Below are 21,501 nucleotides of genomic sequence, written 5' to 3'. Positions count from 1 at the left end.
AAACTAACCTAGTAGCATGTACCAGAGCAGTTTAAGACCGAATTATAGCCAGCTAACAATTCAAGTTTTTAATTCATGGCACAAACAAAAAAACAAGTTGAGTAATTTAACACAATTCAGAAGTCAAACTGGGAGAATAGTGGGGTCCTTGATATTCTCTGAGCTTTGTTATTTTCTTGCAGACATTTCATCATCTAATTAGGTAACATCATTTCTGCTAATTGAGAATGGAGCTTGCTCTCATTATATACTAGCGTTTTGCCCAGGTCACTGTTGGTGAGAGTGATCTCTCTCTATAGAAACAATTTATACAAAGGGTCTAGTAATGATGGGTTGACAGACCATTCCTACCAACACTGACAGAGTAAACCACTAGAATATAAATTGAGAATGAACTCCGTTTCTTACAAGCACTGGTGATGTTACCTAATTATGTTCGCAAGAAAACAACCTCAGAGCATCAAGGACCCCACAGTTCAATCCCTGGGCTACAATATTCTCTTTTATGGGGGATACTAATTAGTGGTCAAAGTTCATATAGTCTGTTAAGGTAGTTGGTTTGAAGTAGGAATAGTTTCAAAGCCAGGAGTGTCCTTAATTTCTAGAATAAGGGACATATGCAGGGAGCAATGCTCAAACAAAAAAAACCCCACAGAATTATTTTTAAAAATGTGATTTCTATTTATTTAAATGTGTTAATATTCAGTTAAAAAATACAATTGATAATTTATCATCTGAAATTTTTATACTTTTCCTCACTGATTAAAAATTATAATTTAATGACAACCATTGGAAAGATTCTGGGAGATTCTGTTAGAATGGAAGGATTTGTATACTAACAAGGCAAAGTTAAATTTAGATATTAATTCAATGCCTAATAATCCAGGTCAAAAACATCTTTAAAAAGGCTAGATCATGGCAACTAGTAGTAGTTGTAACAATTTAGCTTTTTAGGTCACTTATTAGAGATTTTTGCCCAGTAAGCACCAGACCTTCTGTCTGGCACACTTGTGCTAATTGGCTATAATCAAATAATTGCAACAGCAGTCAACTCTCTTTTTTTTTTTATAAAGTTTTATTTGGGTTTTCACACACAAAATGCAAGTAAAACATCTTTTTTGAAAATAGCATGGTCCCGGGTTGAACTTCTTCTCACTACAGGCACAAAACTCAATTTCATGCTTCTTTTTGTATTCTATTCCATATCTTATACTATTTTGCATTTTCTATATAGATTTTCCCCTCTTTTAATTTTCTCAATTTTATTTTGATGATCTCATCTCAATTCAAATCATTATATTTATACTTTTGTCTGTTCTGTTTCAATTTCATATTATTTCTCATTAAACAAATTTTCTCCTGTAGTTACTAATTGGAGTATGACACCTTTATATCTTTTAATTACATCCATTCAACTCTTATTTAAACTTCAATATATACCTTAAGTTTATGACCTTCAATATAATACATAATACATAACTTCCAATCGAATTCTGCTTGGCACATTCTTATAATACACACTATATTCTTTTTCTTAAAAAAAGAAAGATTGTAAATATATGTAATTATAAACCCTCATTCCATTCCAGTTCAGTCCTATCATTAATAATCATTAAAATCTTAACATCTCTAACACTTCTTTTCATTAAATATCATACTTCCTTAAAAATACATATAATCTCCATAATTAATTTTTCCCTTATTTCTCTTCACATATGTTTTATAAATCATTAAGTATACCTTTTGTTACATTTATTTATGGACAAGCATTCCACTGAATTACGATAGCTATTTTATCAGAGATTTTAATCATACATTGTTTCATATTCTCTAAAATTATTTCTGCTTCTAATATAACCATACTATCTTATGTACCTTTGCAGAATCTCTTTTTCCATTAAGTTTTCACCCATTATCTCTAAATAGGCCCTGTTTCTCTGTATTGTGCTTCTGTCCTTTATAACTTCTTTTCCTTTCTTTTTTCCCTCTCATCTTCTCCCTCCCCTTTTTACCCCCTTGTCTCTCTAGTTCTAATTCTCTCTTCTACATTTCCCTCTTCTGTTGCTTTCTGGTTTTGTACTTATTTTTCACGTGTATTTTGGGGGGTAGTTGTTTTTCCCAATCTTAAACTTTCCATTCTCTTTCCCCCCTTTCTTCCCCCCATCTAAGATTACTTGTTCATTAAAAACAGCTTCTTCTTTGTTGCAATCTTCTTGTTCTGCAGGCATTTCTTGTTGTTTCTCATAATTCCAAATCTCCATTTCTAAAAACTGAAATACGAAGCCAAAAGAACCTCTCCCTTCTTGTGCATTTTCTTTGTACTTTTTAAGTTCTATTTTCAGTTCTTCTAAAAGTGGAGCCATTTTAAACAGTTTTAAACAACCACCAGTCATTCAAAACAATAACCAAGAATCCAGAAATCATCAAGTAATCCAGATAGTCCTGAGTTATGTCTTCTTATTTCTTTTTTGACTTTCTCTTCCTGGGGTTTTTGTTGGGATATTTCAGTTAGAATGTATCTTTTGGAAGTCTTGTTGAGATTTTGCTGTAAGTTCTTTTTTAATTCCAGGCAGTCTCCTCTCTTCCAGATCCTACCCTTTTATTCTTTTTCTCTCCTTTCCTGTTTTCAAAAGTTTTTAATTATCCAGAAATCTTTATTATCCCTTTGACTTTTTATTTTCAGCTTTAAATGCCTATTGATGTTAAAGTGGATTTTTTTCCAATTTCTTGCTTAAGTCTCTTAGCTGTCAGTATAGGAAAAGGAGAAAAAAACCAAATCTTTTCCCTTTTCTCTCTCCTTCGCAGCTTAAAAATCTTCTTAGGGAACAATGTTATTGTTTTTTAACAGTTTCAATTCCAGGGTACCTTATTTGTTGCTTTTGCTGTTTGACCTGGTCAACCAAAACTTTCTCTTCTTATCTTCCTCCTGCACATTCTTTTCCGGTCGAGTTCTTCTTTGTGGTGGCCATTTCTGACCACCGCTGCAACCGCCTTCAGGAAAGGAAGTAATGGCCAGCTGGGGAGGAGAGATGTGGCTCTCCTCAACCCTGTTGGCAGTCTCCCCCCTCTTCACCACCTCTACGGGGTGGCTTAGCCCCAAAACCAGCTGGCTCGGGGCACTCCAGCGGCGAGCATGGATCGAAGCCTCACAGAGACGAGGTTTTGGTCTGTCGCTGAAGAAGCTCAAACCGGAAGTCGCAACAGCAGTCAACTCTTGAGTAACTTTTACTACCAGATTATTTGCTGCCCTTTTGCCTTAGAGATGCCTTTAAAAATGTATTGGTGAATTATAATTACCATGTTAAAGTATCATATGATCATCATATAAATTACCATATGATAAAATACATCCAAAACATAACGCTAATGCAATCAGAAAATAATACATTGATACTGTATTGAATTTACTATAATCAGAAAAGAATATAGTGAACAGTAATTAAAGAGGTGACATTTTAAAGAAACCAAAGAGAATATTCATAAGGAATCCATAAGAAAATCAAATTTCTTTCTCTATTTCATAGGGCATGTATCTGCTGTCCTGTCTCAAAGTTGTTTAAGAGCTAATTATAGTCAGCTAATCTATTTTCTCTTCCCTTCCTTTTAGAAATATATATACTTTATGCCAGCTCTATACATTAGTTATCCTGGGTAGAGCACATTAAAGGTCTGGGGAGTTACTGGATTGAGCGGAACTATAAACTTGTCCCACTTGTCTCTTTGGTCATCTACAATATTGGTGAAGACTGGTTTCAGGAAGAGGCCAAAGAGTGATCTTCTAATGAAGCGCTTTTTCACCAAGTCAGGACTTTCCCAACTCTAAGTCCAGAGGTTCCTGAACGATTGTGACATTGCAGCTTATTAAAGAATGGACCAGGGTTGGGAAGATTTTACCTCAGAATAATTGCTACAGGGTAGATAGAGGATTACTACAGCAAAAATAATAATGGCCTACCACAGTCTGAAGATGCAGAATTCCTGTATTTTGCTTTTGCCTCATTTGGAAGATAGGTATAATTGTGAGCTACCTGGTTTTTTTTAGATTATTTTGCACATTAAAGATATCAGCTTTGAAAAAAAATTTAAACAGTTAAAGTGAAATTTTCATATTTTCATTCTTTACACATTTCAGGCTCAATGAATTTACCAAACATATCAGTGGAGAAAGCTGTAAGTCCATCTTTTGTCTTTTTTTTTCTGCCATCAAGTGTCTGCATAGCTAACCCTGGAAATACAGGCTTTCATGGGTTAACCATAAAAAGCTGCCAGGAAACGGGGCCTGGGTCAGGGAAGAGTTGAAAGTGAATATGGTGCCTGGCAGCGTAGGCTGGCCCAGCTCAGCATTCCTAATGCAACAAGGGGGACATTCAAGTTATGACTGGGGTCTCTTTGTCTTTTTGGCTACCACGTGCATCAGCCTTTCCTCCAATCCCAAGAATAGTGACTTTGTGCGCTTTGGGTGGGGTGCTCAACTCTAAAGAAAAAGGGTTAACTTGCAGCTGTGTGTCTGATTCCTTCCCTCTTTCCCTCCCCCTCCCCAATCTTAAGCTCTGTGCACCTATGTGGTTGAAGTCCTTTGGATGAAGTGATGTTTAAATCCCACTCAGCCCAAGATAAGGAATCTGAATATGTTTGCATGTGATTACACATGCAAATGCTGTCTGACCTTCCGCTGGACAGATCAGGAAGGTGTTTGAAGTTGTTAAAGAGTTGTTTTATTTTCATTTGTGTGAATATTGCAGTTTTCCTCAAACTAGATTTATTTTCAAGATAAATTGGATTTCAGTTCCTATAATTCTCCAGCCAAGTATTATGGAAGAGGAAATCCAACCCAGTTTGGGGAAGGCTGTTTTTGTATAATTTCATCATAAACCATTCTGGAGGTGTGTGGTTTGATAAAATTTCAGATTCCAGAAAAGTGGAACTGAGCAGGCTTTCCATAAGTCTTTTAATAGCATCTTTTTCTTTTGTCATTTAGCATAATGATATAATTTAATACTTCTTTTGTGATTACACAAATTAGAGCAAAAGACACCAACTTTATTATTTATATGTCTCATTCAAAAAATTTACTTCAAATCTGGGCATGGATGGACGGACAGAAGTGTTTAACTGTTTGTTTCCCAAAACGTTTGTTGGCTTATGCTTCAGAATCCTTTTTCCTTTGGTAGAATTAGATATGTTCCAATCCTCTGTTGGGTTAGAGGATTGAAAGATAACTTTATTTAAAACTGCAAAATGTCAATGTTTTGTTACAGATAAATAAATAAATGAAGTTATGCACAGAATATGAGCTGTAGTGACTAAAATTTTTGGAAATCAAATTTCCATTTAATCGAAGGACCATTGTTGTTGATACTTGATTTATTTAAATAAATAAAAATGAATGAGTTGACATATTCTATTAATGGTACTGTTTAGTGTGATGATAGCTACTAAACATTTCTAGCCCATCATACATCAATATTTTGATTTATGTATGACAGTTGTTCTGATTTTTATCTCTTCTTCGTGTAAAATCTAGCTAAGGGAGCCTCAGTCCGAGCACTTCTCTTCGACATCTCATTTCTTATGCTGTGTCACGTTGCCCAGACCTATGGCTCTGAGGTAGGAGCATTCTGACTTTTGTATTACATCACATAGAGAAAACAGTGAGAACAGGGTGTTCAGATGTTTATCCCTGAGCATGTGCTGCACAGAATATCTTTTATTTGGCATTCTTCCCTGTACTTTTCATTTTAGTATTATATTTGCTGGCTGGAATTTTGGGGTTTAAATTTCCAAAGCTTCTGGACAGTACCAGACTGGGGAAGGCTGCCGTATAATATTTTTTAAATAATAAAAATTAGAGCATAGTGTTGGTGCCCATCCGTCTAGTAAAACTTCTACAGTAATTTCTAAAATTCTGGAGTTTTACCCAATCCACAGTCAGAGAGCATTAAATTGAACAAGACTTGGGACAGTACTCAATCTTCTCCAAAAGGGCCATGTCATCAAAATTATTCCAAGAGAGGAATATGAAATTGTTCAGGAAATCATAAAGAACCACCTGCAGACCTCAAGTGCTTTGGATACAATCAGTATCCATAATTCTGTCATCTGGATTAAAATGGGGTTTGTAGGAGAGCGCATTAGCCTTTTAAAGAAAACATTTTTACAAACTGTCAAGGTCCCTGACACGAATGAGCTGTTGGGGTAGAGGATTGGAAGATGACTTTATTTAAAACTGCAAAATGAAGCATTTCCAAGAAGTTCCATCTTCATGTGTTTGTACTGCAAAATGGTGTAATCAAAGTACTCTAGTGTCAGAGGTTTGGTTGTCCTCTCTGCTGTCCTCTAGACTTAGAGAATGAAATTATCTCTGGGATTCTATTCTTGTCCATAAAATTGCAAAGGAGATAAATAAAGCAAAAATCGCAGTGGTCACTTACCTCTTACATTGAGACTGACCCTGAAACAAACAAAATAGGGCACCTTTTGTAAATCAGGTAATAATGCCTTCTCTGCCTTCCTCTTCCAAACTATTGCCATCCCCAAATTCTTTATCTGTAGCAGGATATTGAACCAAGCAACAATAAAAAGTTCTGTTATTAGTAACTGGACCATCTTTTTCACCAAGAATTTCCTATAATTCATTTACTAAAAATTAAATATTTCTTGTTTGCTGTGAGAGAGTTACATTTCCAAATAGACTGCTGAAGGAAATTTATTGTGCATATTAATGAAAGCAATTGTAAATGTAAAAGCCGTTAAAGAGCAATAGAGTCCATAGCAATAAAATGTTATAGACATACAGATAGTTTAATTACCACATGTGGTTAACTCTGAATTGCTCCCCCAAATTATGTTCATTTGGGGAATTCTTTGATGTATGCGTCTTAAAGTCTCTTCCTTTTATTTCTGCAGTGGAATATTTTTTTTTTCTTTTCTTTCATGTGCTATTTGTACAATGCAGTAAGTAGCATACTGTGAAAGGATTTCCAGAATTATCCTATGGCTGTCTAACAACTCACTAGAGGGTGCTATTGTCCTTAGTTAAGAATTCCATGCTATATTATTTCTTGGTTCGCTGCTTTCAGGTGATCCTGTCAGAAGCTAGCCCTCCAGGAGAAGTGCCTTTCTTTGAGACTTGGATGCAGACCTGCATGCCAGAAGAAGGGAAAATTCTCAACCCTGACCACCCTTGCTTCCGACCTGATTCCACCAAAGTGGAAACACTGGTTGCTTTGCTGAATAATTCTTCTGAAATGAAGTTGGTGTAAGTATTTACTGAGGAGCCCCTAGGCTTTGAAAAAAACAGGTTAAAAATTAAATAATGTAAAAGTAAATAAGGGCAATTGGGGAGCTGGATAAGGGAGAATAATGACTTGGATAAGTTCTTACATACATTTTGCTTTTTTGCCTCCTTCTACATCGCTACGACTGAGAAGGCAGATGAAATGGCAAGAAGCGTGTCTAAGCATCTCTGCTGCCATCTTGGAGATCCTGAATGCCTGGGAGAATGGGGTTCTCACCTTCGAATCTGTCCAGGTATCTATCTTACCCTGAGATTGTATCAACACATACATATGACACTCTAGACCAGGGGTGTCAAACTCAATTTCATTGAGGGCTGCATCAGGATTGTAGTTGACTTCGGGGGCTGGGGTGGGTGTGGCCATGGTGGCCATGGTTGGCATGTCCAGCTCCCACTGCTCTGCTCTGCTCGCTCTTTTCGGCCGAGTTGCTCATGGTGTGTGCAGGAGGGCAAAGTGTATGGGTCAGAGGGAAGCCCACTCCATCTCCTTACGAGGAGACCTGTTTTTGTAACCAAAGCATCCTCAGTGGGAGACCACCAGGAAAAGTCAGGAAGCGGGGGGACAAGTGGATGGCAAAAGGCAGCAGGGCTGCTGGTGGCCAAGTGCTAAGGCAGGATTTACCTCAGATATTCACTCTCTCTCATAATCTCCCTCCCTCCCTTCCTCCTTCCCTCCTTTTTCCTTCCCTCTTCATTCTTTCTTTCCTCTTCCTTTCCCTCTTTCCTTCTTTTTCCTTCCTTGCTCTCTTCCCTTGTCCTGTTTTCCCCCCTGGAAATAGCTGTTTGCAACACACAAGGAGGGGATTCTTTCCTAGGAGCTCACAATTCAAGAATGCCAATGTGTACATGAGGTATCTCAGGGTGGGGAAGGCCACGGGGAGGCCTGGTGATAGAATATGCCCTCAGGGCCTCCCTGGCCCACTAAGCTACTTCATGCTTCTCCCTCCCTTCTTGCCACAAGGACTCACTTACCTTGAAAACATCTGTCTGCTCTCTTTGTTTCTCCATTTCTTTGCCTTTGCTTTGAGGAAGAGAGGGGAGATTTGGCTGGAAAATCCTTTTCTTGCCCTTGGGTGCTATAATATCACACAGATTCAGGCACCCATCCTTTTTTGCCGAGTCAGAGATCCAGAAACTTCTATCCTTGGCTGGAAAAGTGTTTGGTGCTCCCTTCCCCACCAATCTCTTTCCACTTAATTACTTAATGAGACCTCATTGTCCCACTGAGCACACTGGCATGCAAATGGGGAGAGAGAGAGAGAGAGAAAGTTGGGGGAGGGAGGGAGGGAGAGAGAGAGAGAGAGAGAGAACACAAGAGTGTTCCAATTCGGGGGGGGGGAGACAATCCATACAAGACAACAAGCTGCTGGCAGTGGTATGAGTGACAAGAGCCACCTAAGCAGCGAGGTGTGTGTGTGTGTATAAGAAGCAAGGGGGGGAAGCTACCCCCACCATGCCCCATATCAGTTTATCTGAGCACCCTTCCAGCCAGGCACTGAAGCGCTGCAACTGCCGCTGCCGCTTGATGGGGAGGGGCTCTCCAAACTCTGTGTCTGTGTGTATGAGAGAGCGAATGAGTGATCCCTGCTTTAGTTGGGGTATGGAAGCTTCTGGCAGCGGTGTGGGGTGGGGGTGGGGAAGAACTAACCGAGTAGCTGTTTTTATCCTCGTCCCCATTCAAGCAGCGCCTCATTTTTCTCTAGTGTGGTGAACTCCAGCTTCAGTCAGGGCATTTAAGCTGCTGACGGCAGCAGCCACCTAAGATTGCCCCCTCCCCAACCAGCCAACCAGCACCGCCTGACCTGTTCCCTGCTGGCTGGTGCAAATCCTCACAGTTCTTCTCCTCGTCTTTCCCACCCAAGCAGCAGTGGGCTCCGCAGGACAGAGTCTCATTCCTGCCCCAGCGCAGCAAATTCCGGTGGGCTGGATGCAAGTGTGAAGGGCTTAGCCCTTCAGTGCTTCCTCGCTCAGTTGAAGACTTCGTTCAGCCTTCAAACAGTAAGGCTGGCCCACCTAAGTGAGCAGCATACCAGGGCCATGGACGGCATTGGTTCCTGCACCCAGCCAATTCCGATTCTACAGTCAGGCTTGGCTGTGCAGGCTGATAGATTGGGGAGGAGTCAATCATTAGGTGGCTGCCGCTGCCAACAACTTAAATGCCCTGACTAAAGCTGGAGTTTGCCATGCTGGGGCAGAAATGAGAGGCCTTGCTGCCCCACAAAGCCTGCAGTGCTTGAGTAGGGAGGACGAGGAGAGGAACGGCTGCTCAGTTGGCTCTCCAGCCATGGCCAGCAGCTTGAATGCTCCAATTAAAGCAGAGATCCCTCCCCCACCTCTCTCACACACACACCGTTTGGAGAGCCCGCCCTCTCTGTTTCCCTGTGGCGGCAAGTGGCGGTGCTTCAGTGTCTGGCTAGTGGGGTGCTCAGGTAAGCCGGTGCGGGTCCTTGCTTCATACTCCACCCTCCCCACCTTGCTGCTCATGTGGCTCTTGTCGCCTGAACCACTGCCAGCAACTTGGGTCCCCGTACGGATCGTTCTCTCTCTCTGTCTCGCTGCGGCAGCAGTTGTGCGCTTCAGTGCCTGTCTGGCGGGGAGCTCAGGTAAGCCAGTGCAGGGCACACACCTCAGCCTTGCTTTGTACTCCACCCGCCGCCTCACTTTGTGGCCATTGCACCAGTGCATTGCTCAGCCTCCTGCTAGGTTATGGCGGCAAGCAAGGAGAGGTGGTGGGGAACGAAGCAAGGTAGGGCCCTACCCCAGCTTACCTGAGGGCCCTTCAGCCAGGCCAAACCCTCACTCCCTTGCCACCCAGGACAGCCACATCCCTTTACTAATCTTTCTTTAGTTGCAGAGCAACTAAAGTAGTCTGGGGGACTACAGTAAAAAAAAAAGAAATCTTCCAGCTTGTCACAAAAACAAAGAAAAGGTCTTGTGAGGTTGGAAGGTCTGAACTACCATGTTTCCCCAAAAATATGACCTGTCCCCAAAATAAGGCAAGCCTTATTTTTTGTGATGGGCCTAAATATATGCCTTCCACCACCCCCCCAAAAAATAAGCCCTACTGAAGGGGGTGGGCATAGCCAGCACAGGAGGAGCCCTTCCCTTCCCCAGGTTAGCTAATGGCAGCTGAGCCCCTTAATCAGGACCTGTGAATCAGCTGAGCTGATTGGGAGCTGCCTTTCCTTCTATGTCTCTGGGCACTTGGAGGTGTTCCTTACACACTCTTGCCAGCCCCAGCCCTGCTGCAGCACAAGGTGATTAGAAGTGATTATATTGTATATATTGTGAGAATAATGGTTATAATTATGTGTATAATATGTATATTCAAAAGAGATTTGAAAACACTCAGTACACTGCTGTTGCAGAAATGGAAACATTATGTATAACAAAGAAAATGTATAATAATTTTTTTTTTTAAAAAAGGAGGTTGGCTGAAAAGGAACTTCTTAGCCAGCAAACTTCTAAGCAAATGCTTAAAGAACAAAAATACAGCTTTGAAGAGACTCTGCCTGGTGCAGAACGCAATCTCTCCAACAAGTAGCTTTTTTGCTGAGGATGGCTGAAAAGTGTCCACCCTGAGATCCAAGGCTGGGGTCCATTTTGAGCTAGGAACAAATCAGGTTGACATCTACGGAGATTCTCAGATCCAGGTAACAGTTGTCCAAAGGTGCTTTTTCAAGAGGCAACTGACTTTCTGGTCTTTCTTTGAAGATGGTTTGCTTCTCATCCATGAAGCTTCTTCAGCTTGGATGAGAAGCAAAACATCTTCAAAGAAAAACTAGACAGTCCATTTGCCTCCCTCTTGAAAAAACACCTTTGGGACAACCAGGTTGACTTTTTGGGAAAGTCAACAAGGAAGATTGCAGATGGTGATCAGGTGATCTTAGGATATTTGGCAACCTGGTTGTAAGTTTGGCAAGTCTGGATTGCAATTGGTAAGCCTGGATTGCAATTACATGACCACTGGGATTTTGCAATGACCATAGGTTGTATGCTGGTTGCAAATCCTAACAAAGACTTGAGACTTTATGATTTCAGAAATTGGGCACTAGAGGGGACTAAAGATTAGGCAGAAGAGGAAAAAATGGGGACAAGTATAAACTTGCCTCTGGATTTTGGTTAGCATAGGGATTTCAAAATTACACAAAAGGTTATATATTGCAAGATATTTTCAAAGAAGGAGGCTAGAAATTAGTAACTGCAATGTCAGTAATGTCAGCAATGATTGATGTCTGCTTCTATGGATAGACTAAAAGATGTTAAAAAAGGAACAGAGATGTGGAACAAATTTTGCCTGATACAGAAATATTAAACTAGAAATATTGGATAATAATAATGAGGAAGAAGAAGAACAACTACTACTACTACCACCACTACTACTACTGGAAAATAATAAGAACTGGAAAACCTGGACCGGAAAATGCATAAACTTTTGAATATGCACTATGTTTTACATGCATAAAGTGATATCAACAGGTTGTACCTTCCAGGAATAGGGGGCAGAGGGCTATTGCAAGTCCATCAAACTATAGAAGAACAGTGAAGTTTGAATGTGAATCAAAGTACAGAAAAATTGCTGCAGGCCATGAAAATGGAGAACATTATAAAAACAACAGAAATAAAGGGAGAATATAAGGAAAAACAGCCAGATGACAGATTAAATGGATGGAAAATCAAAGCTTTGCATGGAAAGCATTTGAAAAACATTGAAGGAAAATGTGATAACAACTTAACATGGGCATGGCTTAAGATGGGAACCATCAAGAGAGAAACGGAAGGCTTATTACTTTCTGCTCAAGAACAAGCACTACAAACTAATGCCATGAAAGCAAAGATACAAAAATCCATTGACAATCCAAACTGCCAATTGCAATGACAAAGTTGAAACTGTTTCACATTTAATATGTGAGTGCAGCAAAATCGCGCAAACTGATTACAAAGCTAGACATGACTGTGTTACTAAATGAATCCATGTAAAATATGACTTACCTGTATCTGAAAAGTCATGGGAATGTAAAGTGGGAAAAGTTGTCGAAAATGAGAACTTGTGGGACTTTCGAATACAGACACATCGTCATTTGGAAAACAACATGCCAGATATCACAGTTGTCGAAAACCGAAGTGTCTAATTTATTGATATCGCTGTACCAGGAGACACCAGAGTCGAAGAAAAAGAACTGATAAAAGTCACGAAATATCGTGACCTGGCCATTGAAACTACATGATTATGGATGAAATGTGTAACAGTGATACCCATTGTTATCGGGGCACTTGGTACCATGTCCAAGAATTTTATAAAATACATCAAGAAATTGCAACTTCCTGCAATAATGCCAGCAGAACTGTAAAAAAGTGTGCTACTCGGAACATCGTACATTTTAAGAAGATACTTGGTTGATACATAAGATGCTGGCAGAACTTGTATCAACCATTAGTGCCAGTCAATAATATTTTTTTTAAGTTTTATTGGAATTTTATTTTTACATATACATCAATATCAATACATGAACAGTGTGGGCTCTGGGCATAATTCATTTTGATACAAGTAGCAATATATTAATCAAACTTATGTAATTCTAGTATTAATATACATGTTTGTTTTAAAATAGTCATTCAATATTTCAATGTTCCATTTTAATGCCAATGGTAATATTATTTAAGCATACATAATAATACCATCTTTCACCCTCTAATCTTTCCATCTAGTTATTGCTTATATTCTATTATATAAAAATTATATGTGCTAATATTCCCCCTATTTCTTATTTCTACCTCTTTTCTGGCTTCTAGTCAGGCCACCATTACTGATCCTAGTATTAATACACATGTTTATATTAAAACATAGTCCTTCATTATTTGGGTATTCAGTGTTTCAATATGCCATTCTAGTGTCAATCATATTATTTAAACATACATAATAATACCATCTTTCCACTCCAATCTTTCCATCTAACTATTGCTTTATATAAACGTGTGTTCTTATTTCTACCTCTGTTCTAGTTTTTAATCATGCCATCACTATATTAGAAGAAAAACCCCAAAACATCCTTTCTATCCATCATCTCTTGTGCATTTGAATACTTCAATTCTTATTCGTTTTTTAGCTTGCCTCCCATACTCCTCTCTTGGATCTTTGTCTCTATCAACACCTATGTCTTCACCATTCAGTCTGAATATTTCTCCCATCTCTATCCTCCTAAGCTGCCAGGTCTCCAGAATGTTCACCCAAACCCCTTTCTCCCTTTCAAAAGTATCTTCTAGCTTATCCAATTCCATTTTTAAATCTCTTAAAGAACTTTTCCCTTGGTTTATTTCATCAGTCATTATTATCTTTATCATCACCTTCTCATCTTCTTGCTTTATTTGCTGATTTGTCTGTTCTCTTTTCCTCCATTCTTTCTGTTATCTCATCTCTTTCCTGGACTCTTTGATCTTCATTCATTATCAGTTGTAGGATATTTTCTATTTTCCCATTTACGCCTTGCAATAGGTTCTTTGTCATAGTATCCCTAATGCTTGGAAACATCAACACAATTTCTTTTGAAATTTCACATTTCTCCCTGTTGGAGCATCTTTTCTTATATTAGTAAGTCCCACTCTTACTCAATAGTCCAAAAACAATATATTCAAGCCTAATGTTGCTCCTCAGAACGTTCAATAATCATAGCTCTTTACATCTCAGGATTATTAATCAGTTCTATTTAGGTACTCCAGGCAGCTTTGCAAAAATCAAAAGTCACTTTACTTTACTTAAGAGTCTTCCTTATTCTCACAATAGATTCTCCAATAATCATAAAATAGTTATAGAACAGTAAGTATCACTACAGACATCCAGAGGAATGTTGTTTATTTCTCTTATCAGAAATTTCCCCAGGCTTGTAGGGGTATGGTATATTTTCCATTCACCAGTAGATGATGCCCTTAGCTTAGGTTTCAGTGTTGTTTCAAGTCTAAAAGATTGATTAATCCAATTTTATTCAATTTATGGAAGCAAAGTCAGCTATTCAACTAGATAGTTCCAGCATTTTATAATGCCTTTCCAAAACAAAGCCTATTCTGTTTGAAAGTCCAATTTTCTATATTTTAAAAAGTCATTAGCTTTTCTCCCCTTAGGTCCTTTCTTTTGGGTCTAGGATTTTTCTCTCTATGATGGTTTGCCGCTTTAACAAACAGTTCTAAGAGTCTTTTTTCCTGGATTTTCTTCTTCTTTTTTTCCTTTTAAAATTAGGGTCTAAATAGAAAAGGAATCTTCTCACCCAGCTCCAGTCACTGTTCATCTACACCACTCCTGCACATTTCTTTGTTGCCTTGGTGTCCCAACTTCATGGCAGCCATGATGGCTGCCTTTTCTCATCATGGATGAAAGGGAAGGAGCCTGAGTTGAGCGGAAGAGTTGCTGACCTGCAGGGTGCCCCTCTTCACCATCCCTACAGGGTGGCCTTAGCTCCTTTCGGAGCCCTCCAACAGGGAGAATTTGGCACACGAGTGCAGAGACCTGCTCCTCATGTCCGATCCTGCCGCGACATCGGCCCCCGAGTCCCCCAGTCAGGAATATTTGTGATACATTTTAAAATGTTCAGTTGACTGAGTTTCATATTTAATGAATAAAAGTGATAATAATAATAAATGTTAGTTATAAGACAAACAAGGCAGCTAAAATGGAAACACAAGCAAGTCAAGAGAATGGCCCAATAAAGACTTTCTTCTGTATGTATCAAAAAAAAAAAAAAACACCAAACACCTTGGTTAAAGCTTTGAGAATCAAAGTGGAAATATACATAATAAGCATTTGTTTGAGTAATGACTTTTTAGCGGATATACAAAAGAAGTTTACTAAAGTCTAAAAGAAGACTTTGGCATGGGAAAAAAATTGATCTGGGACCAAATTCTATAACAACCACCTGAATGAATTAAAGATCAAGATTGTCAGAAATAAAAGGAAGGAACATAAAGTTGGTTCATTTGATCTAGATTAAAATAAGACATGTTTCTATAAAGCTCTGCTTAACCCTTTATGGATTTTTTGCTGACACCAGGACTGAAAAGTTGATGATATGTTGTTTTGCATATAGGTAAGAGTTATGGGGAGAAAAGATACTTGTTTTTAACTTATAGGGGTTGAAGAGTTAAGTTCGTTTATACTTGAGATGAAGATTGGAAGTCATTCCTTTATATATTTTTTTCTTTATTTCATTTTTCTTTCTTTGCCTTTATATTCTTCCTTTTGGTTTCTCTTCTCTCTGAATTTTGTTTGTGTTTGCTTTTACTACTATAATTAAAAGCTTCAATAAAAATTACACACACACATATATGTATGTAGTATGTAAGCATGTTCAGCCGAATGTGCTCATAATTTTTTTGTGGATACACTAAACATAAAATAATATTTTGAATAGATCCATCTAAGATGTGAAAAAAGGCTTGTGTGCACACCCTTATTCCAGGTCACTTTAATCTGATATTGATTAAAAGACTATGTGCAGCTACATTTCTAACAAAATAATTCTGGAAAGCAGAAGCCAAAGTATTATTTCACTTTATTTTATTTATTTATTCAGTGAATTTGGCTGCCAATCTCACATACATGAATCTACAAGAAAGAATACAGCTGAAATATCTGTCCCAGTTTAAGTCTTCTCTCTATTCCAAGAACAATTTATCCTTTGTATTATAATTCTCAATTATGTTCATGACTCCTTTCTTTTCCCATCACAGAAAATCACAGATAATATCAAGGGAAAGGTGTGTAGCATGGCAGTATGTGCTGTGGCTTGGCTTGTGGCTCATGTCCGAATGCTGGGCTTAGATGAACGGGAGAAGTCACTACAGATGATTCGACAACTGGGCAACCCCCTATATGGTGAGAACACCCTACAATTCTACAGTGAAAGGTAAGCAGTAGACCTTGGTCTCTTCAAGAGGAAAACATTGTGCATTGTATTTAAATAGCATTTTCCAACATTATTTTGGAGTACAGCCTTCATGATTCCCAGTCAGTATTGCGTATGACTAAGAATTAGAGGCACTTTACAGCACTGTAAAATAAAGGGTGAAGGCGGCAAGATTTTGTTTACTGTTCTACTTTGTACCAATCTGCATCTTCTCCTTATTGGCATGTTTGTCGTTTCAGTATAATAGGATATTTTATACAGCACTGAATTCTGAATCTCAATTTTTATTCCATTATTTATACATTGTGTTGCTTGAAGTATGAAAGCTGTAGTTTTTAGAATAGGGTAGTCTTTATAAAGAGTTAGACATTTTTGGATATTCTATTCACACTGCTACATCTGATACGTTTGTCCCAGTTCAGTCGTGGATTCCTAATTTGGTCGCTACCCATTCAATGGGTGATTGCGTGTGTACATGCATGCCCCTAACACCCATGCACACATACCCCTAACATGCCAATCAGCTGAGAGGATGAAGAAACGAAAAGCTAGGAGCGACCATCCCACCCATGTGCTTCTCTCTTCTTTTATCCTCTCAGCTGATCGTCGGAGGAACTGGTTTGGCTGTACCAGTAGTTTTTTTTACTACTGGTTCAGCTGAACCAGTAGTTATTTTACTACCAGTTCGGCCGAACTGCACCGAACCAGTAGCATACCACCACTGTCCTAGTTGTAGGCTATAGTATTTCAAAAGTTTTTTCCTATTTCCTTTTGAAAAGGATTGTTTAGAACATTAATTACATAGCAGCATCCAAGCAAACCATAAAAGAAAACAGGTGTAATATCTGAATATTTATCCTCTTCTTTCCCTATCCAGAGTGGTGATTATGAGTTCAATCCTTGAGCACATGTGTGCTGATGTTGTTCAGCAGACGGCTGCACAGATTAAATTCCCGGCTACAGGAGTTGACACAATGCCCTATTGGAATCTTCTTCCTGCCAAGAAACCTATAAAAGAAGTGCTGATGAGTGTCTTCTCCAAAGTCCTGGAGAAAGGCTGGGTGGACAGCCATTCTATTCATATCTTTGATACACTATTACACATGGGTGGTGTCTATTGGTTCTGCAACAATCTTGTCAAGGTATGGAAAACATGAGAAATGTAAGTGAAGACCAACAATTCAGAGGATTGGAAAAAAGATTTACTAAATTATTGGAATATCAGGATATTGGTAGTTACAATTTGTAATTGCTATGCATTGTCTCCAGTATCAGAGGCCATACTGATATCAGGACTAGTTGCTTGGAAACATAAGTGGGAGGATGCTGTTAGACCGTTGAGAGAACTAGTTCTGTCAAGATCAGAAGCAAATACCTTGAAACCAGGAATATTCTATTTCTACAACAAAATATTCAAAAGATGAATATCTCAAGCTTATTGTGGTGCATGAGCAGGAGAAAAAGCTGCATGATTTTGAACTTTTATTTCCTTATACATACAGTTTGCATTTAATACGTAGCAGTCATGGGAATAGCTTCATTAGTTCTTGCAGTAAACTTACCACAAATCTATGTTCTCCAATGCCCGCCTGTGACATTTGCTTATTAAAACAAATGAAGAGAAACTTGATGCGTATGGGTTTCTCTGAGGTTTTTAATTGGCATTGTGGCAACTGAATACTGGATTATAGGTCTTTGGTCTGATAACCATAGTTCTTATGTTCTTTCTCACCAAATATGGATCTTAGCATATTGAATGCATGCACTACGTAAACCAGATTAGAATTCTCAGATGGTGGTGGGTTAAAACCTACACTAATTGCTATAATTCAGTGGGAAATAAGGGCAAAGTTTATTCCTTTTTCTCCTTTGCATTATTTTTGCTGCCTCTCTTCTTTTTTTCAGGAGCTCCTGAAAGAGACACGGAAAGAGCATGCAATGAGAGCTGTGGAGTTGCTTTATTCTATTTTTTGTCTGGACATGCAGCAGCTCACACTCACCCTCTTAGGACATATCTTGCCCAATTTGCTTACGGACTCTTCCAAATGGCATATGCTAATGGATCCACCAGGCAAGGCCCTTGCCAAGTAAGAGACTGTCCTCAATGAACTACACCCAAAAAATAGATACATGCAAACTGAAACTTAAGGGGCTTTGTGGTTGTTTTGTTATTTTGGAAATGGGACAAATATTGTACTGTGTTACTTCCTCCTGGAAATTCTGCATAGTCAGTTTGAGTGTAAAGGAATGTGAAATAGTGACAATCAATAGCTTCATTATTTTGATGGAACGTAACAACACTTTAATGTAGATTAAAGTATATACTTTTAAGAATTGTATATTTTTAAGGGCAAAGCTAGACCTTCCTTAAGAATTTGTTAGTCCTTAATCCAATTGCTATACCGTGTTAGGAAAGGTGCTATGATGTCTTGGGGTCACAGGACACCATTTTGTCTTCAGAACTGTATTCTCACACACACTAACAATGAAAAACAAATCTTGCAGTGAAAAGAGTGCCATTTATTAACTCATTTCAGGTTACTGAATTCTTGATATATACTCAGTCTTCACCAACCTGCAAGTCCCAGTACATCTGGAGAACACTAGATTGAGAAAAACTGCTCCACAGTTGTATGAGTGAACCATTACTATAATTTTTTCCCCCCAGTACACAGACTTTTCTATTGGTCAGCATCACAGTTTTCTTTTCTGAAATAGTAATGAATGTTTGGGGTTTGGGTCCAGTTAAGTCTATTTATTTATTGATAGAAAGATTTTAAATATGGTGTAGAATTCCATGATTTCCTAATTCAATTTGAGATTGTCAACCCATTTCCTAGATCTTGTAAAAAACGGAAGAAGTTAGTATAACCCAGCCTTGAAGTTGACTTTCTTTTGTCCCATACCAGGTTATCTGTGTGGTGTGCTTCCAGTTCTTATTCTTCCCACAATAAGGGACAGGTATCTCCCTGGCAGCGAAAGAGGCACCGAGAAGACATAGAGGTACACTGTAATTACTCTTAAGACAGGGGTCCCCAACCCGCAAGCTGCATCCCACTACTGGGCCATAGCCTATTCAGAACTGGACGTGTGAGAGGTGGCCTGGCACACATGTGTGCATAACTCAGCTCGTGTGAGTGGCAGGCTAGCATATATGTGCATGCATGTGCAGCTTGACTTACAGTCCAGCTGCACATGAATATGTGTGTGTGCTGGCCTGCCACTCACATGAATTGAGCTGCATGTGCATGCGTGTCAGCCCACTGTTTGCATGGCCTGGTTCCCCTCTACCCCTGCCAGCTATGCCACAAAGTTGAGGACTGCTGCTTTAAAATGTTGGGGGAAAAGAAAAAAGGCTGGAGATTGCGCAGAGGGAATGAATTTGGTGAAATTGGGAATATAAGAAGAAATGCTTGAGAACAGGGGCAAGAATGTTTTGAAAAGAGCACAGTATTCTTGTCATTGATAAGTTGTTGCAGGCATTTTTAGCTGTAACATCTAAAAATCTTACATTTTTTGTAAAAAAAATCCACAATATAAAAAAAGATGTTAAATTCTACCGTGTTTCTCATATAATAAGGCCGGGGTTGTTTGGTTTTTTTTGAGCTCCGAAAAAACGGCTAGGACGTCTTTTGGGGGGTGAATTAATTTCTTCCCCTCCTCTGTGCAACCACGCCTAGGGTGCCCCGCCGGCAGCTATGCCTTGCCACCAGCCAATCATGGTAGTGATAGATAGATAGTGCAGAGGGCTCCCTTACCCCCACCAAGCGCCTTTGCTACAGACCTGGGTCAGCAAGCAGGTGGGGATGTCCACCAGCAGTGTTTCAGCTGCTTCTCAGGCCTCCATAGCCTCCACGGTTCCCAGCAGTGCTGGTCCCTCTCTTGCCAGTGCTGTCTCCAACAACATCGTCTGAGTTGCTCTGGCTTTTCCCCCATCCCTGTAACAACAGGGGAAAAAAAACATTTTGAGATACTGCGTGCTGCATTTTGGTTTAATCCCGAGCAGCTGAGTGGGTGTGAGAAGAGCCGAGTGAGCATCTCTGCTGCTGCTACCCTTAGTGCTCCAGCCTCAGGCTCTGCAAGTTTCCAAAAGTCCTGGTGCGCAGCCCGTTCCTGCATTTCAAGCATGCCCAGGCCAAGCTGCAGCTGTCCCTCTCTCGCCAACGCCATCTCCAACAACAGCAGCAGCGACGGCAACCGTGGAAGCGTTTCAGCCGCTTCTCGGGTGGAGGAGCCACTTCCGTAACTTCCATGGTTCCCGCCGCTGCTGCCGCTGTGTTGGAGATGCCACTGGTGAGAGAGGGACAGCTGCAGCTCAGCCTGGTTGCTTGGAATGCGGGAATGGGCTGCGCACTGGGACTTTTGCAAACTTGCAGAGCCCGAAGCTGGAGCAACAAGGGTAGCAGCAGCAGAGATGTTCACTCCGCTCTTCTCACGCCCACCCAGCTGCTCGGGATTAAACCAAAATGCAGTGTGCGGCACTCCTAGGCACCTCAAAATGTTTTTTTCCTCCTGTTACGGGGATGGGAGAAAAGTAAGAGCGGCTCAACCGCTGTTGTTGGAAATGGCGCTGGCAAGAGAGGCGCCAGCACTGCTGGGAACCGTGGAAGATACGGAAGCCTGAGAAGCGGCTGAAAAGCTGCCAGTGGACATCGACACTGCCCGCCTGCTGACCCAATTCTGCAGCAAGGGAGCTTGGTGGGGGTAAGGGAGCCCTCTGCGCTCCGCCATGATCGGCTGTTAGGAGCGGCTGATGGCGAGGCGTATCTGCCCTCAGGGCACTCCTAATGGCAAGTTCCCCCCGCCTTCCCCCCCAATTTTGCATGTTTTAAAATAGGCCTAAATTTGGAGGGAGGGGCTTAATTTCATTTTATGCCTAGAAAACATGCTGGGTCTTCCTATTGGCGGGGGGCATATTGTTGCAGAAACACAGTAGAAATGGTTCAGAGAAGGACAACATAGATGATTGGAGGAGGCTGGAGGCTAAAACATTTGAACAACGTTTGCAGGAATTGGAAATGTCTAGTCCAATGAAAAGAAGGGCTAAGGATGACATGACAATTTTCCAATATCTGCGGGACTGTCACAGAAAAGAGTGGGTCAACCTATTCTCCAAAGCATCTGATGGCAGGACAAGAAGAAACTTATCAAAGAGACATCCAACCTAGAACTAAGGAGAAATTTCCTGACAGAACAGTTCACGGATGGAATGGCTTGTGGATGGGTGCTCATCATTGGAGGTCTTTAAGAAGAGATTTAACAGCCATTTGTCTGGAATGGTATAGGGTCTCCAGCTTGAAGAGGAGGCTG

General features: G+C 40.0%; 1 protein-coding gene across 7 annotated transcripts in view; it reads left to right on the top strand.

Annotated features, from left to right (window-relative positions):
• The window catches only part of MED24 (mediator complex subunit 24), a 99,254-nt gene that overhangs the window by 67,040 nt on the left and 10,713 nt on the right, over positions 1-21,501 (top strand). For all 7 annotated transcript variants that reach the window (XM_087917837.1, XM_087917839.1, XM_087917838.1 and 4 more), the window contains exons 15-22: positions 4,133-4,170; positions 5,525-5,607; positions 7,080-7,258; positions 7,431-7,530; positions 16,016-16,191; positions 17,069-17,333; positions 18,097-18,278; positions 19,101-19,194. In XM_087917837.1, the coding sequence (XP_087773963.1) occupies positions 4,133-4,170; positions 5,525-5,607; positions 7,080-7,258; positions 7,431-7,530; positions 16,016-16,191; positions 17,069-17,333; positions 18,097-18,278; positions 19,101-19,194 (1,117 nt within the window). The remainder of the gene's footprint in view (positions 1-4,132; positions 4,171-5,524; positions 5,608-7,079; positions 7,259-7,430; positions 7,531-16,015; positions 16,192-17,068; positions 17,334-18,096; positions 18,279-19,100; positions 19,195-21,501) is intronic.

The sequence above is a fragment of the Pseudonaja textilis genome, chromosome Z, assembly GCF_049901715.1.
Source record: "Pseudonaja textilis isolate UNSWEBS1 chromosome Z, rPseTex1.2, whole genome shotgun sequence".
NCBI classification, from domain to species: Eukaryota; Metazoa; Chordata; class Lepidosauria; order Squamata; family Elapidae; genus Pseudonaja; species Pseudonaja textilis.
The sequence above is the reverse complement of the archived record's forward strand: the minus strand, read 5'-3'. Positions and strand labels throughout refer to the sequence as shown.